Here is a 17,967-nt window from a genome sequence, read left to right on the forward strand (position 1 = left end):
TTGGTCATAGGAAAACCGCGACAGTTCTTCTCCAGTCAGACAATCAATTCCTGATGAAAGACAACAATCGACTGAAGCATTATTGGTAGTTATGTAAATTCACAAAGCAAAGCGCAAAAAACTTATCCGAAAGTAAACAAAGAAAATCCTTTTTTGTAAAAAAACGTGAAGCAACAGTACGAATTTCCTTTTACAATTTATGTAAATTTATGTAAACACCCTATATGAAATGAATAAATAACAAATAGATCAACTTTTTCAGAAGTAAAGAAATAACAGAATCTCGAGACAAACAAGAGACAAATCAAAAATTGGAGTTGGAAGATCAGCCTATTTATTGTCAATTGAGAAAATCGATCATTTTAATAGTAATAGAAAAAAACGAGCGTTTGAAATTAAATGGAGCATGAGACGATGATGCCCTTGCAATGTTTAATATAGATAACCAGTAATACACTGATATTGATTACTGGCTAGATGTAGCTGGAACTTTGAGTTTTACGTGAATGGAAAGTGTTTGCAAGGGGTGAGAAATTTTTGGGAACATTAGTAAAAATAGAGAAAACATTATGTCAACTTAGAATTTATGCAATAATTTAAAACTAACTTTCTTATCTACAATTTCAATATAAAAACTTACATATTTCATAAATAATATAATACAAAAGAAACGATGGCCGAACCTTCAAACTAGAATCAGAGACAATAAGATCTATAACTAGAGAGTGGTGATGTATGAAAAAAATTCTGTCTATTGTAACGCTACTGTTTTAAAAAATCGAGAAACTGAAGTACTACAGTCACTTGACACTTAATTTCTACAAAACAAAACAACAAAAACTTGGAATCCAGAACAGCCCTTTAAACTTTAGGAATGAAACAACACTGGTATTAAAATTTGAAGAGAAAACTGAAAGCCCGATTTAGGTTTCTACGCTGGCTGAGTGGCCATTTGTTTGGGCATAATCCACAATGGGACTCGAAGGCGCCGTCGAACAACTACTGCTGCTGCTGCTACTACTACTCGAACACGAGTCATTTGAGTCCGTTTCCGAGTCTTCCGAGTCCGAACTGCAAGTCTTACTCCGCAACGCCGCGTTTTCACGTTTTAAAGCTTCGTTTTCAATAGTCAGTCTTTCAACTTCGCTCTGTAAGTCCATGGGAACATTCTTGAGTTCATCTTCCTCCACGTCCAAAACGCCTTTCTTGCGTTGGCGCTTCGTTAGTAACTCCAATTTACTCTCCAGCATGAGATACTCTTGAATTAACTCATCTTTCGACATAGCTTGTAGTCGCTCCGCTTGCACACTTTCATACTGATCGACAAAGTCTTTGATGAGAAATTGCTCCTCGTCGTCGGGAGAGGAGTAGAATTCACCCTCGGAATCCACACTGAAGCTTGAATCCCGCGTTCGACCCGCTGATGTTGTGGAAATTTGGTCGGCATGCTTCAGGTTTTCATCGAGTTCCTCGATGTTTCCGTGGTCTTCGAGAAGGAACTGGTTGCTGTTGTAAGGAGCTTCGGGTTTTATCACTTTTGTTGATTTGCGACCGTTCTTAGGGTAAGGATATCTGGAAAATAAATTATCATTAGTAGTTGGGAAAAAAATGTCACGTGGCAAGTAACTTGTTTTATAAGTGACAATTAATTACGGACACAAAAAGGAATGATGGAAGAAGAAATTAAATTACGTAATTTATGCAAATATGCGTGAAATATAATCGATGCGATTAAAGAGAAATCAAAAACAATTATTATTGCAAAACGCGTTTCCGACTGTTCTTGAAAGAAGTTGAGTAACTGTAATCAGATTAACTTGAATGAAAAATTAATGAGTAAGAAAAAGTTAATAATAAATCACTCAGAAGAGCAAAGTTCTCTTGTTAATTATATCAAAAACCCACCTAATTTGGAACCGCTGGTTTGACCAAATTAAATGATTCTTGTGGCTCTTGAAAATCATGTGCTAAAATGCAAATATATACTCCAAAGTTTACAGATTAGATTTTTGGGATTTGGACTAAACTGAAGTTGTCAGTTTGAATAAAATTAAAATAATTATACAATCCTCGATGTGATAAAAAAGTCGCCGGAAGTTAGAATTAGTAGTTGCAAACTTTGTACTTCACAGTCCAGAATTAATATGTAAGCTTACTCGTTTCAAGGTAGATAAAAAGCCAAACATTAAATCACTTTAAAGAGGGAAATTTCTGTAGGGCGCTTATAAAAATTTAAATCTGTTGGTAGGCCTTTTATGTCAACGTTTTAACGTTTTAAGTTGAGAGGTTAGACAGTCATTGTTGGCAATACAGAATTCTCAAAGTCTATAGTCAGCATGGCCACCACTCTAAAGTCAGATTCGAAGCCTTTTTTATTAGATCGTGTTCTATTGCATCATTTTACTCAGAGAAATTTATTCTTACCAATCAGGTTTGTATTCGGTTACAATAAAAATAAACCGTGGCGGAAAATCAACAAAAATCGGGCGTGTAAAACTGATATTACTATAAATTTATTTACTTGCACAACATACGTAAATAACAACGAACCTTTAATGGTTCTATTTCAGTAAAATTTACGAAACATGATGGATTTGTCGACAAAGTCAATTATTCGGTCGGACCGCCATTTAAATTTTTCTTATTCAATTAAAAATAATGAAACTGATCGAACGTCGATTCACCCAACTCGTAAAAAAAACTTTATATTTCAACATTTAAAACGTTTCCTGGCAAGATTTTCATTCCTTCGACTTGTAATAAAGTTATTCATGAGAAATCTGATGGACAATAAATACCGCAGCTCGAACTCTGACCTAAATTTCACACCAATAATCACATTTATTGTTGCTTGATAAACGTTATCACCTCAGGAACGATGAATTTCCGTAAAACGTTCAGTACCTGGATAAGATCAAAAAATTCATAAAAAAAAACTAATCTGTGATCTAAATCCGAAACGTTGTCACGCGCGACATGTACGAGAGTTACCGCCGAATAGGCCACCAATCGATAAAACATCTGCTTTTCCCACAAAATGTCTATAGGCTACCAAATTTCATAAAGCGCATTAGCTTTCGCTGTTATTACTGTCCACAGAAAAACAAGAGACCGGTTTAGCCTCATGAAGGCTCATTCATTTTGTCTAGTTGGGTAAGTCGCCAAGCCTACATCTTCAGGGCTTTCATATCTGATTTCTAGACATAGGCAATAAATTTTGGTTTTATTTTCGCTCATTTTCTTAAAAGCAATTAGTAGTTCATGAAAGTCAGTGGTTATCCTCGAATTTCCCCTTATAAATCTTTTAATACGATAGATGAAATAGTGCAGTTATGACGGTTTGCAACGTTTTTATCGCAAAAGCTCCAAAAGTGGTTAGAACGACGCTAAAAATAATTATGGCCAATCTCGGCACATACAACCGAAACACTTGAGGGCCATTATGTTTATAGCGGTTTGTGGTAAGGACGCTGTAAACCATTTAAATTCGAACAGCCATAACTAGTTCGGTGGACAGACAATAATATTTTTATTAGTCAATCGCAATTTATCCGATTTCATTTATTTAACCCATGAATCATGTAAATATTAAACAATAGAAACAAATAAAATGTATTGACCTAAAAAAAAAACAAGAAAAGTTCACGTTTGTTTTTATCTTGACTTGTCGCACGAGAGTCGTTTTTTGTGTTTATTTAATTTCTGCTAGCTCTTTATTGTTAATTTTCAAGTTGCAAAACGACGCAAAGTGTACAATGTGTTGCACAAATACAAAAGAAAATTATTCGGTCTTAATAGCAGTCTTCCAAACAATCTCGAGCCCAAGCTTGCACAACAGTTGGTGGCGGTTTTAATTTTAGTGAAGCAGATAATATTTTTGAATCTTTTTCTTAGGCCGTCGGAATGAATGTGGAGCTAAACAACACACTGTCCACTTTGTTGGACCTCATCCAAAACGTTAGAATAAAATAGATATTTCAACCATTGCAATTACTTCTGCTATAAATCTGTGATTCTTTCCGCTAATAAACCACAACGATTTAAAAAGGTATCATTAAAAGGTTTATCGTACCGACGGAAACAACTCGTTAAAATGTAAATTTTAAATAATTTGTCGCTAAGGAAAACGTGCTGTTTGAGAATTATCCAATGTGCAAATATACCCTCACAGGTAATCATCTGCTGAATAGATCCGGGGTAAAATAACGTAAGGGTAGAAATACCAATTGAAGGATGTTTACGCTTTCCATTATCACTATCGCTCTTTGTGTGGTCAAAGTTTTCAGAACAAAATAAACAACTTGGCTCCGTAATTAGCGACGAAGTGGGAGATTGAAGCAGTAAGACTTTTCTCCTCGAAGAACATGAATTATTTAAGCCATAGTTCAAACAGGAAGGAGTACGGACCTAATTTCGACAGTTTCCATGCTCCAAAGCGAGATTGTGGAAGGAAGTGCGAGAAAGCTGGAGAAAACTAAAGAATGGCGTCAGCTAAGCACTCATTAAATTCTCACAAATTAATAATCACCGCAGATTCCTAAAAGTGTGTATTTCTATCCACGAGTGGGTGTCATTAATCTGACGTCATTCATTGTCCCAAACCTCTCATTTAGGAAAAAATTCATTAACAATGCGTAATGACGCACTTTCACCACGTTTTTTCGATGACATTGCAAAGCTCTCTTGCGTAGTCGCACTGGGGTTGCTCTTTTTCAGTGGATTTGTTTTTCAATTTCGTCAAGCCATGTCGACTGGAAGCTTATCGCTGCAGTAAAATCACCGGAATAAAAAAAATTATATTCATTTTCATGACGTCATAAACTGCCACAATGGCCATAACTGTAAAACAAAAGAGTGTAACTTTGCAGCACAAATATTTCCATTTTCTTTGTTAGAAATTCTATTATCTCCGTCATCAGTGGCGTAACTACAGGGAAGTATTTACGTGTGAGTACAATAAGAATGAGCCTTCAAAGCTCAATTTATAATGAATGTGTTATTGGTGGGTCGTAATTATTTGAGAAAAACTTATTCATTTTATAAATATGAGATTGCTTTGTTGACAGGTCACTGAAATATTACTTTCACAATTGCATATTTAATGTTGTGGTTTTTGCCACATTTACAACTTGTTTTGAGTTATTATTACCACAATTTTTTAATAAAGTTCAAAATAACTGCATTAATATGTTCGAAGCACAGTCAACGACAACAAATTTAGAGTAAAATCGCTTTTGGAATGGAGAAGAGGAAAGGAAGTTACACATTGTCATGGTTTGAGTATACAACAATTTGCTCATTGTTTACTCGTTTACTTACTTGAACTCACAGTAGAAAGTAGAACAGTTTAAAATTTAGTTTTTTGCCGCCATTTTTACAAATTTAAAATACCTACATCATATTTTCCACTAATTTACAAAAAAATCTGTTTTAAAGTGGAATAAAAGGCCAAGAAACCAAGCTATAGTCTATTCACCGAGACAAGTCACCGCGTCAAAACATTAGAACATCATTCAACTTCGCGTAACTGTACCATGCGTAAACTAGTATCAAAGAAAATTATTTCATTTTTATAAATAAGCAATAACACATTTGTTCTGGTACAACTAGTTGGAGCTTTCTTCAGTATTCATAATTCTAAAAATTCCGAAATCTGCACTCCGTTGAAGCGTAAAGACAACTGCACTGGGCGGTTTATACAAAAAATTGTTTTGTTTTGAGATGCTGACTCCTCTTCATGAATATACTTTAGGTAATGAATTATAAGAGCTTAAAGAATTATGTGAGATTATGATTGAATAAAAAAGAGGCTTTAAATTTTAATTGATCGATTGACATTTAAGAAATGCCACAAAAGGGTCATGTCAGCAATGACATATTTGTATAGCAACTAATATTAAGTTTAAGCTGTCAGAAAGACGGATTTAGATAACCAGCTGTGTTATTAGGATTTCAAGTTCCAAAGCTCGCTTATTAGACGTCTTTGTTCTTCGAGAGTGACAGCGTATGAGTTGCCAATAAAAAATTTGAAAATGCAAGATATCTTCAATAAAAAGGCCGTATTTAACCAACTTAACTAAGCCATGCTCATTTGAATTCAAGGGGCGAAATTGAGCGTTAAACTTTCCTATTTAAGTTAAGTCGTCATCGGTGAAAAATAGTTTAAATTCAAATTCGCTCTTGATATACATTTCAAAAATTGTTAATAAATATGAAAAATCTTTAACAAATATCCAATAAACGTGTTTAAAAACATAAATAAAAATGTAATAAAAAACGAGTACTTATTCCAGGCAACTTATCTGAACCATTATTATGAGTAAGCAATTACTATTTTAAAATTACTTTCAATAATTGTATTAATCATCAAATGAAAATCTAGAACAAACAATAAGTGGGCTTAAAAATATGCAACTTATGCACCATTAATGCAATAAAAATCAAATTGCATCTCAAGTTCCAATTGCGTGCATAACGTTTTCTAACCAACCCAAATTGTTGCCTATTGTTGTGTTTAGTTACGCCACTGGTTATAAAAGACCAATGCTGATTAAAAAAGTTTAATCTTAATGAGCAAAAAAGCTTGAATGATTCGTATCTTTCTCGTCCATGACCTAAGTAGCGACGTCACCGTATTTGCATAAATTGCGACATACTTAAAATCAAAATAGACATCTGTAATTCTTTGTCATTTTCGACAATCGTCCAATTCTGACCTCAACAGCTGTCGAGGGAAGCAACCACAAGTTGGCTATTTCAACCGCTATGGCCTTCGAGTTTTCAATAAGTCCAAACAAAAACAAATTAATTAACATAAGAAGGAATTGCACTTGGATACAATAGCTAAAAAACTTCCATCTGACGAAAAAAGTTACAATGGAAAACCAGTGTTGTCTGAACGAGTATGCAAACTGTTTCTTTTTGTTGCTTGGTAAATGGAAAGAATTACTTAGTTTAGAACGTTTTCGTCTCGGCAACAATCACGCCATTTTTGTTTTCGTGAACAGTTTTAATAATAATTTATTTATAAAGCTGAAGGATTCTGGTTTGACGTGACAAGTTTGTGTAAATAGATGAGAGCTTTTCATTTATGACCAAATTAAATGCGTTAAGGCAGCGCCATGGGTATCAGATTCTGTTTCTATGACACTTTCTAATTAGAAAAAAATGTCATAATGCGCCACTCGATGAACACTACCGGCTTTGTGAACACTTTTCTGGAGATTTCTCTACTTAATTATTATAAACGCTTATTATAATGATTCAACTGAGATTTCGCGATTGTGATATCTCAGTCAATTTTTAAGAACTGCTAAGCTTATAAATTATAATTGACTCTTCCGGTAATTAATTCGTTCAGAAGATGTTTGAAAAGCTGATCAATTTCAAGCGGTGAGTAAATTGACACTAATTAATTAACGTCCGTCCTCACGCATAAAGTAATTCGAAAATAAACGCAGTCGGAAAACAGAAGTAATTAAGTTGAATCGTGGAAAGCTTTCAAGTAATTAGTCCTTTTGATTATAGAACGGTACAACCATGAATGGCCTGTCAATCTGTCAATATCAAAAGTTTCATTAGAGCCAATCAAGATCAAAGCCCATTTCAAAGCCTACTATCCGTAGGTGAACATCACTAAATTTGACCTAAATTTCGTGGCGAAGCTTTTCCGCTTTCCACGCTTTCCTCACTTTTCACGATTTCCTTACCTCCTTTTTGATTTTCCGCGTCTCGTCTTCCTCTTTTTGGTGGGTATGTCGCATTCGGGTATCTTCGGGTGGTTTTCGGTGCGGCCGATTGCGCACGCACCTTTCTGTTGAGCGACGTCACCTTGGGGAAGCGTTGCAGGCGGTTTTCCATCCGAATTTTCTGGCCTAATTTCGGCACAATTTTCACTCATTTTCTGGAATTTTCTTCAATTCACGTATGTTTCACCATCGAACGACTCAAACAATGCTGTTGTCTGGAAGCACTCTCGTCGCCAGCTCACGACCAAATGCACTCGACTCGACAGAAAGCGCCATTTTCTCATAGCGCAGTTTGGTTTGTTTGTTTCTCAACTGGGGCGCTGTGTCGCGTTGTTTATCCCCGGTTGGGGTGGGGGGAGGCGCCCAACCCATTTTACCACAAAAGGGAAATGCACCCAGCTGCGACCATTTTCACGGACCAATTTATGGGACTATTATCATTAAATGTTACTCTGAACCAACATCAATTGTATGGTTTCAAGTCTTAAAAAGCTTCCATAAATTGGGTATCCAGAAAACTAAACTGCCCCTTCGGAAACTTAGAAAAAATATGTTTTTTTATTTCTAAATCGAAAAAGCGAAATTATCTGTTTTTGATGGCAATTTAAATACTGAATTAAAAATTAAAATAAAAAGTGATATTCTTTTGAAAAAAATTGATTATTTAGCTGCAGTTTGGAATATTACCTATGTAGTGTCAAGCAATGTCATATTTTGCCACTAAATTCTGCTGATCCATTTTCCAAAATCGTCTTCTAAAAATTTATAATTTTTTTTAGTTCATGTAAATATGCGAAAGATAATAAATTTTAACATTCAGCATGACTATACAGGGTGGGCCAACGAAAACGAAACAGAGGTGTTTTGAGGCACTTACTGGTGGAATTTCAAAAAACCTTGAGACAGGTCAATTTTAGTTGTGAGGGGGACACACAACACACGTATTTTCAACTTTTTGCAGTCAACTGCCTTTGAGGGGTGAAATCTTTAAAAATTACAGGGGTTAATTTCACCCCCTCAAAGGGAGTTGACTGCAAAAAGTTGTAAATACGTGTGTTGTGTGTCCCCTTTACAACTAAAATTAACCTGTCTCGCGTTTTTGGAAATTCCACCAGTAAGTGCCTCAAAACGCCTCGGTTTCGTTTTCAAAAATTTTTTTATAGGGCTTAGAAATAAAAAAAATATTATATCACTGGAAAGGTCTTCAATGGACCTTTCAAAAAAAGTGCCATGTCCTATACCTATCTTTAAAAATGAAAGGGGTTAATTTTACCCCCTCAAAGGGAGTTGACTGCAAAAAGTTGTAAATACGTGTGTTGTGTGTCCCCTTTACAACTAAAATTGACCTGTCTCAGCGTTTTTGGAAATTCCACCAGTAATGCTTCAAAACGCCTCTGTTTCGTTTTCGTTGGCCCACCCTGTATAATTAATTATAAACCGAAGAATTCTGACCCAAATTATTTACAAAAAAATTATCCTCCTAAAAAATACGAACTTGAAGATACCAAAATCTTATTGAAATTGAGTGAAAAAAAAATTCGACCCACTCCACAACTTGTTGAAAATGTAGCAACAATTATCACAAATCTGCCAAGCCGTGGAAATCTAAACTGTCATCGGATACATGCCAACTTGATAACTTGGTAATATTACATCATTATAAACGAATATTTAACCTCAAACTGTCGCAGTACCAACCCAATTCAAATTCCAGAGCCTGCTGCTTCGCCGCTGTTTTATTCGATCATATGGTAATATTTTATAGCAAAAACCCATTAAATACTACGTAACAACCGTCTTATGTTTATTCAAGCCGTGACATATCACTTTTAATTTCAAGTCTCGTAAATCTCTTGCCGATAAAATCGGCCCTTTGCCCTAATCATCCCCACATCCCACGCCAATGCATGCTCCCATCTCCAAAGCGCTCTAAAAAGAGATGCATCTCGATTCCTTGTTTTTTTTTTGTTATTTTATTTTGTTAGCAATCAGGTTCTGGTACGGAGGATTGTTAATTTATTGATGCACCCATAAATGGCGTCGTATTTTGCATGTGAAAGGTTGAGTGATGGGCGTGCTAGGAAAAAGAAGAGAAAGGATGATAGAAAGTGTGTATCAATCGGTAGCGACGCTGCAATTGTTTTTGTTTTGAGAATACACCAAACCAAGAAAATGGGTTAAAAATAACGTAATCGCGGGTATATCTTTAGTGTTTTATTTATAAAACTTGCGGTGGGTTGAATGCATCTATTTAATTTACTATTTTCAATTCCTGTTCTTACGTTTGCTTATTTGAGCCTTGACTGGAGATATTTTTTATGTAGAAATTTTAAGCAGGTCTAGAATAACACGACCGGTTTTATTATCTGCGTTATCCGTAAATAAAAACTGTATGGTGTTTATGTTTTAAAAATAAGAAGCGATTATGTGGATGTTTTCTTTTTTAATTCTTTTACCCATCTCGACAATTGAAAATAATTTGAAAAACATGATATCTAGTGCACACAAGTTGAAAATGTGATATTTTGAAAGTCTGAATATGTACTGATTGAAAACAGATTAGGAACTTGTTTTCAATAACATAATCTTGTCATTTTATCGAATCATTTATTATTATAATATGTATTTATAATTGATTAAACAAGATTTTGTTTGTTTAAATTATTTGGGACAATGAGGAGCCAGGCCGGAAGATTTTGCCCGATGAGCATTATGATCCGGCAACTCCCCTATTAATATTCAAAATTATGTTCACTTTTAATTTTATTTATTGCTGATAATCTTGAATTCGTAGTCAAGAAACAAAAGCACCGAAAAAGTTTCTTTGCCTTGTGTACAACATTTTGTGTTACCAACGGAATTGTTTAAACATTTTCAAAAACGGTTTCGTGCGCTGCGTAATGAAAGAAAGTTTTCCACAGGCAATTGTTTGAAATAACATTGTTTATTAAGACTCTTTTTTTATAGCCTGAAACATTTATCCCAAGTTCGTTCCTACCTGCGGAGACTGAAATGCTGACATTGAAAAAATGGAAAAGTGTTGTGGTTGGTCAATATAAAGTTATAATGCTTGTAATTTGAATATTATAAATGCCTAAACATTGTGCAATACAGAAATCATCTTAAATTTTGTTAAAGAATTCCCCATTAAAAGGACTCTGTAACAAAGATTTGAATGGAAAAATTCGCATTGAATTACGTAAAAATCGAGTGAAAAATATATTACATGCTAAATTGATGAAAATTATGTTTATGAAATATCTGATATCAGTTTGTGGCTCCCAATAGCAAAACCCTAGACGTTAACAAGACTTTTGAATCAACAATGTCCATCAGTGTTCAAATAAGGCGAAATAGAAAAAATAGCGTATGATACTTGTTCATAATGCATTTTGCCCCACTTACTGATTTATTTTTACTTAAAAACGTACGTGCGGCAAAATGTTCATTATGAAACGCGTCTCATAATACACTATTTGTAGCTTCATAATTAGGCCGGGACACTAGTGTTGGCGGACTCTGTATGCCAAATGGATGTTTCAGTATTATTATTAAATCATTAAAATGTAATACAAATTTATCTAAAATAACCGTAGTTGTGAGAAATACACTATTTTTGGGAGGATTGTTACTTAACCGAATTTTATTTTTTGTTTTGATACTTCTCAAATAGAAAGTAATGGGAATCATCAAAATAACAGTACATAATAAAATTTTGTTTTTAAATTAACTTTAAATAGATAATAGTATATTTGGATTGGAGATTTTAAAATCAATGCGTATACAGGGTGATTTTTTTAAAACGGCAGGCGTTGTAGAATTTTTATTTATGAACCGATTTCAAAAATTTAAAAAACAAATTAAATGGTTTTTAATTTCCTATAAACTGATGATTTTAAAAGTTTTCTAAATGTCTTAGTATCTTTTGGGCGATACTCAACTTTCTTATTTTAAATTGACACCCATATTTTTTTTTTCATAATTTAGAAGATATTAATTTTCTTGATTCAGAAATGTGTAATATGTTCTACTTTTACAAAAAATATTTAAAAAAAAATATCAAAAATGAAAAAATTTAGGCAATAAAAGTTAATAAAATTTAGGTGCGTGGTGTCAAATAACACAATATCGTTATTGTAATGTCAAAAAACACCAAATAACAGAAAGAACAAGTTTTCTTTCAACAAGATGGGGCTACACCTTACAATGCACAATGCATTTCTCGTAGGTGTCAATTGTGCAATAAAAAAACGGGATGGCGTTTCAACAGTATTTTAATTAAATTAGGTAGTTGTTTTTTCTGATTTGTAATTTGTAATTATTGTCTTTTGTTATTAATAATTTCAAAAAAAAGCCGATCCTTTCTGTTATTTGCTGCTTTTTGACATTACAATAACGGCATTCTTTTATTTGACACCATGCACCTAGATTTTATTAACTTTTATTGCTTATTTTTTTTCAACTTTGATAATTTTTTTAAAAATATTTTTGGTTAAAAGTAGAACATATTACACATTTCTGAATCAAGAAAATTAATATCTTTCAAACTATGAAAAAAAAATAATATAGGTTCCAATTTAAAATAAGAAAGTTGAGTATCGCCCAAAAAATACTAAGACATTTAGAAAAATTTTAAAATTATCAGTTTATAGTAAATTAAAAACCATTTAATTTGTTTTTTAAATTTTTGAAATCGGTTCATAAATAAAAATTCTACAACGCCTGCCTTTTAAAAAAAATCACCTGTATAAGACATTCGCAATCAGTCGTTCTCATCATTAATTCAATAACTGTAATTTTATCCTGAGGACAACTTATCTTTGACAACACTTTCATGCACTTGTTTTTACTGATCGTCTATCTTTGTTGTTCTCACACGACTTATGATATTGTTATCTTTGTTTTCTCAATTTGTGAGGTTAGTTCATTTGACAGTTACCACATTGATCGCACAATAACAAAACAAACCCTCTTTATCACACGGGGGTTGAAAATTAATATTTCATCATGTCGAATTCGTACAGCATTGAATGGCAAGTTATTTACCGTAAAAATTTTGGAAATATTCTTTTGTTCCAGGAAAACATTCATTAATGATGGTTTCATTGGTAAACCAAATGAACTGATAGGTGTTAAAACCAGTGACCATCCTTTAAAAACCACAACAGTGAGTTTTTCATCCCTACATCACCTTTCATAATTTTGTGAATAGGTTACAGAACGAATTCCGCGACGCATTCTTGGATCGCAGCCGAGTACTGGTAGAACTACCCCAGTTTCTACCCCTTCGTTTATTTTGGAGCCTTTAAGTATGGCTCTTGAGGGTGTAGATCCTCTGACAGCGTTTGCAATTGAGGAAATGGATCCTTTAACAAAATTAGCTGCAGAAGAAGTATTTTATTGTAAACATGCAAATACGTTTTAATCTACTAAATTTTAGCCAGATGGTCGTTCGATTCAAGACAAAAAATCAATAGATAACAAAGTTGAAGTAGACTCGTGGTCAAGTAAAAAAACGGCAATTTTATCCAAATATACAACAAGTGAGAAAATTTCAATTGTTACCAGTTTTCTGTCTGATGGAGAAAAAGGTTCATTCTCACTGTTGCTTTATTTATTTATTAACAATCTTGTTATAGTTGTTGTTAAAGCCCAAAGTACAGCAGTTGATAAAGTGCAACACAGGCTTGAACAATTGGATTATATAGATGAGGGCTCCCAGACTAAGCTTGACTTATCACAAACAGAATATGTGAACAGGATAGATCAATTGAACAGGGAGCTAGTATCTGCATGGAATTCTGAACAAAGAGTTAAAGCTCTGAAAATTGCGATACAGTGTGCAAAGCTGCTTGCAGATACAAGTGTTTTGCGGTTCTACCCAAGCAAATTCGTTCTAATTACAGATATTTTGGATGTCTTTGGACAACTGGTTTATAATAGACTGAGCACTAAAACCGATTCTTCCAAGTAAGGAAAAGGAGTGAAACGGCTTTCACTTGCTAGAGTCGAATTATGTGCAGTTTGTCTTTGGAGCTATAGTTTATTTTGACAACAAACTCTTTTGCTTTGTTCTTTTCTTTCCACCAACTGCTAATAATCGCTGAGGCTTATGGACGCGACGCTATACCTTACAACTTTACTAAAGAAAAAATTGCAGGGCGGGTTCCAAGACATCTAAATTACCAGAGGACTTCACTCCTGATATGGTATCCGACTCGGCAAAAGAAACATGTTTGAACTGGTTTTACAAAATCGCATCAATCCGAGAACTGGTACCAAGACTCTACGTGGAAATGGCGCTTATGAAGTCGTACTATTTTTTATCTTTAAGGTACCACGATTATTCGTCCATTTCTAGTACTCATTTGTATTTTAGTGAATGTCAGGAAGCCTTGCGACGCCTAACTCACATGATTTCTGGCATTGGTAACCCTCTGGTGGCTGTCTACGCTCGGTGTTACCTCTGTAGAGTCGGTTACAGCCTATCAAGCCGCATTAAAAACAAGCAGTACTTGTTACAAAACTTCCATCGATTTCTGCAAGGATACCAACATGTATGTGCGGTTTAAAATTGTACCTAATATAAAGTTAATTTGTGATTTTAGTTATTCAGCCGCAGCGTCAAGGGTGAACTAGCGCAGCAAAAGATGTCATTATCCGCGTATATGAGTTTGTTTACACCTGCTTTGGATTACATGTTACAAACTGTAACGTGTGACTCCGAGGCTATTTTGGATGATCTTTTAGAACGTTGTAAAGTTCACGGCAATAGGTGGGTTTATGTCTTTACTACAATAATCTGAACTTTTGACTGCAGTTCTTTGATTCTCAACACGATAATGTCTGGTTTCAAACCAAGTATGATATCCCATCGCACTTTGGGATTTTTGGAGAAGATTGAACACTGTCTGGATCAAGGGATTCCTCTGCATACGCTACTTCGAACTTTGGGATTATGTGTAAGTGTGGCGCCTCCTCCTTTGGAGCATAGACGACAGATTTTGAATATTGCATGGAAACACATAGCCGCACTGAAAGAAGTGGAAGAATATATCTCTTGCGCGGAACCCTGGGTGCTCTATGTGGTGAAATATTTCTCGGTATGTCCCCAAGAAACAAATTGCGATATTTCATATTTTGTTACAGCATCGCGAAATAAACACAATTCTTGGTGATATAATCGAGCACGTTGCCCCCGACAGAAGTTACGAACAGTACTACAACCAATTAAAATACATTGTTGAAAATATTGTCCTCAACATCCAAGACTTTGAGGCCCTTCTAGTCATGGTATACTAAGAAATTTGTTGTCACAGTTCGCATGGTGTTATCTTTTAGGATAACTTCTTGCCGCTGATCGACTTGTTTCAAGAAGAGTCCGTCCGAGTCGAAGTATGTAAAAAAGTGCTGATTGGGAGCAACAACAGCATACATTTAGTCAACGATCCCGTTGTTGTAAACGCTTTAATGTTTTTGTGTGCAATTTTGCACGACTCAGTCAATGCTTTAACTCCCGAAGACGAGTACAAACAAATCGGTGACATCCTGTGTCATGTGATAAAAATCATAGACTATGGGAGAGATTTTGAGCAACAACTGACATTCTACGTAGAGGCGAGAGGATTGTTTTCAAACATTGACATCGTTTTTGTGCAATTAGTTCAGGTAAATCTAATCAAGGGATCGATTTTCAATAATCTTTTATACTTGTAGTGTGTTAATGCTCTTTCTATCAGAACTAGACAAATCGTCAAAGGCCTCCACACGCGAAAAACTGGCGATTTTGTGCGCGCTTGTGCAGCTTATTGCTTCATTACCATTCCCTCAATTAAGTCAGTGAAACATCGATTACGATTGTATTTGCTGTCAGGACAAGTTGCGTTGTTCAATCAATGCTTGGGTCAGGCAGATGCATGTTTTAAAGCGGCTCTTACCACAATTTCAGAGGCCCCAAGCAATAAAACCCAGTTTCCCGAGACTGAGTTAATTTCATATATTAAGCAATTTTTATCGATTTTATTGGTGGTTCCTGATAATCCCGATTGCAGTGTCTTAAATCTAACAAGGTCTGTGTTGAACGTGTTGCAAGGATACAATTGGGAGAGCAACAGTTCATTGATCAGCATTTATTTAAGCGTGGTTGACATGCTGAGTGTGATGGCGCAAGAGACGTATCCTTACCACATTGATAAAGGTACTTAAATTAAATTAATTATGTTGATAGTTAAGTTGAATAATTTTCAGTTGAATCAAATGATTCCTTATATGGCTCTGACAAAAAGTTCATCGCGGAAATCAACAAAATCTGTTCGGTTGTGATGGTAGAATTAATGAGTAAATTACAAGCGTTAGGACCCTGCACCAAACAGTCGTCTCTAGCTGCAGAGCTACTCGTTAAAGTGGCCCTACGAAACGATTTGACTAACCAGCTTATGACTTTGACTGTGAATTTGTGGAACTTGGTGATCAAAGATGGGTCTTTGGATAAAAAATACGTGGTACGTTCAGATTATTCAATTCTGTAGTAAAAAGAATACAATGAGATTGTTTTTCAGATCAGAACAAGAGACTATTTGAAAAAAAGAAGTTTTTCCTGCAACAACATGCGACTTCAAGAACTTGTACAAAAAATGGAATAGAAGGGAAATAAAATTATTTTTATACTAAGATTATTTTGGTCTACCACGACCTTTACCTCCACCGCCAACTTTTTTCTTCTTGTTTGGGGTCTCTTTCTTGTTATCGGCTTTGCGTTTTGCCGGTGTTGTGGACAATACGGTGAAGAATCCATCTAAACGTCCTTGGACACTTGAACCGCGGGATTTCAATATTTTTTTTACGCCGTTTCTGACACGCTCTTCGTTAAACTGTTTGTCTCCGCAGAGGAACTTGACCATTCCTTCTTCATCGGGATCCGTCCATTTTAACTGCAGAGAGAAATTAAAAACTCGCACATTGTTAGATTAATTTAATACCTCTATCATAGCAGAGTCCATGACTTCAGGAGCATCAAACAACTCTCTCGCGCCTTCATAGTTCCAGTTTTGAGGTGGAGGATACTTATTGGTATCAATATTCTTCAGAACTTCATCAATAGATTTATGTTTTTTAATCAACTCAATTGCTCTTTTAGGTCCAATTCCTCGGATACTTTCCGTGTAATCACAACCTAACAAAATGCAGAGATCTACAAACGACTTGTGATTTAATTCCAGCCCTTCCAAGGCCTTTTCTAGATGAATTTCTTGAACTGGAATTTTTCTAGCTTCACTGAATGTCAAGTGTCTCAATAAAACATTTGAACCAAAAGTTAGGGCATCCATATCTTCAGTTGCTGTAGCATATACAAGTCCAGCTTTGACCATAGCAGCACACTGTGCTTCTGCTTCACAAGGAGCTTCAATAAATGGTACCCCCATTAAACTGAGCAATTGTTTAGCTTCATCGGCATGATGACGCGTTACCTTAACTAAGCGTCGATTGAATTTATCAACATCTGCAGTATCCCCCAGTTCTTGTGCTTTATCTAGCGCTTTTTGGGCTTCTTCACGGCGTTCCTGGCGTTTTGATAACTCTGCTGATTTTAATTCTGGGGGTTTACCGTCAAAAACGTATACTGGTTTGATTCCGTTTTCAATTAAACGAATTGTGCGATAAAAAGTCCCCAGAAGATGGGATGTTGTCTCACCGTCCACGGAAGTAAGTTGGCCGCCTTCATTACGAACTGCTATTAGAAATTGATAGAGACACATAGAAGCGTCAATTGCGACTTTGCGTCCTGAGTACAAAGGGTAAGTTACTTGAATTTGTGTGAGGATTTCTTACCAAAGTAGTTCTTGATTTCTGACTCTTTGATTGCTTGGGGGGCCACATCGGCTAGAAGTTTAGCCAAGCCTAGAATACCCATTCCGGTGCTCTACGAAGAAGCGAGAAGACTCAAGTCGTGCTCAAAACGCTCAAGATTTGACAGGAAAAATAAATTTCCCGCGCAAAAATAACCTCACTTAAAAAAAATTTTTATTCATTCACTGTTCTGCGTGAGATTTCAAGATTTTCAAAAAGACACTCCACTAATGGCACGTTGGGCAAAAAACGAAATGACATTAGAAATAAAAGTAATTGCGCACGAAAAATGTTAGATTTTTAGGTTAGGTTAACTTTCGAATCATCACGAGTGACGTTAGAAACAGTTGTACTTTCACCAGATCAAATAACC

The 17,967-nt window shown here is 35.1% G+C and overlaps 3 protein-coding genes across 3 annotated transcripts; 1 reads left to right on the forward strand and 2 right to left on the reverse strand.

Moving 5' to 3' along the window:
* Positions 1-567: 567 nt before the first annotated feature.
* Positions 568-8,000, reverse strand: Hexim (Hexamethylene bisacetamide inducible). Its single transcript, XM_088047755.1, has 2 exons — positions 7,710-8,000; positions 568-1,572 (listed from the first exon to the last, which is right to left on the reverse strand). Exons 1-2 carry the CDS (start codon positions 7,898-7,900, stop codon positions 924-926), a joined length of 840 nt encoding a protein of 279 aa, XP_087903881.1. The 5' UTR covers positions 7,901-8,000; the 3' UTR covers positions 568-923.
* Positions 8,001-12,671: 4,671 nt separating this feature from the next.
* LOC148181045 (VPS35 endosomal protein-sorting factor-like) lies at positions 12,672-16,418 on the forward strand. The gene is made up of 14 exons (XM_088049992.1): positions 12,672-12,781; positions 12,828-12,915; positions 12,961-13,140; positions 13,189-13,339; positions 13,388-13,718; positions 13,909-14,082; positions 14,128-14,305; positions 14,357-14,523; positions 14,569-14,851; positions 14,898-15,041; positions 15,090-15,416; positions 15,465-15,945; positions 15,996-16,249; positions 16,307-16,418. Exons 1-14 carry the CDS (start codon positions 12,756-12,758, stop codon positions 16,388-16,390), a joined length of 2,868 nt encoding a protein of 955 aa, XP_087906118.1. The 5' UTR covers positions 12,672-12,755; the 3' UTR covers positions 16,391-16,418.
* Positions 16,251-17,949, reverse strand: Fen1 (Flap structure-specific endonuclease 1). The gene is made up of 3 exons (XM_088049994.1): positions 17,577-17,949; positions 16,727-17,529; positions 16,251-16,678 (listed from the first exon to the last, which is right to left on the reverse strand). Exons 1-3 carry the CDS (start codon positions 17,656-17,658, stop codon positions 16,421-16,423), a joined length of 1,143 nt encoding a protein of 380 aa, XP_087906120.1. The 5' UTR covers positions 17,659-17,949; the 3' UTR covers positions 16,251-16,420.
* Positions 17,950-17,967: the final 18 nt, after the last annotated feature.

Source organism: Gnatocerus cornutus, chromosome 1, assembly GCF_029298725.1.
Source record: "Gnatocerus cornutus isolate USDA-ARS CGAHR chromosome 1, icGnaCorn1.1, whole genome shotgun sequence".
Taxonomy (NCBI): Eukaryota; Metazoa; Arthropoda; class Insecta; order Coleoptera; family Tenebrionidae; genus Gnatocerus; species Gnatocerus cornutus.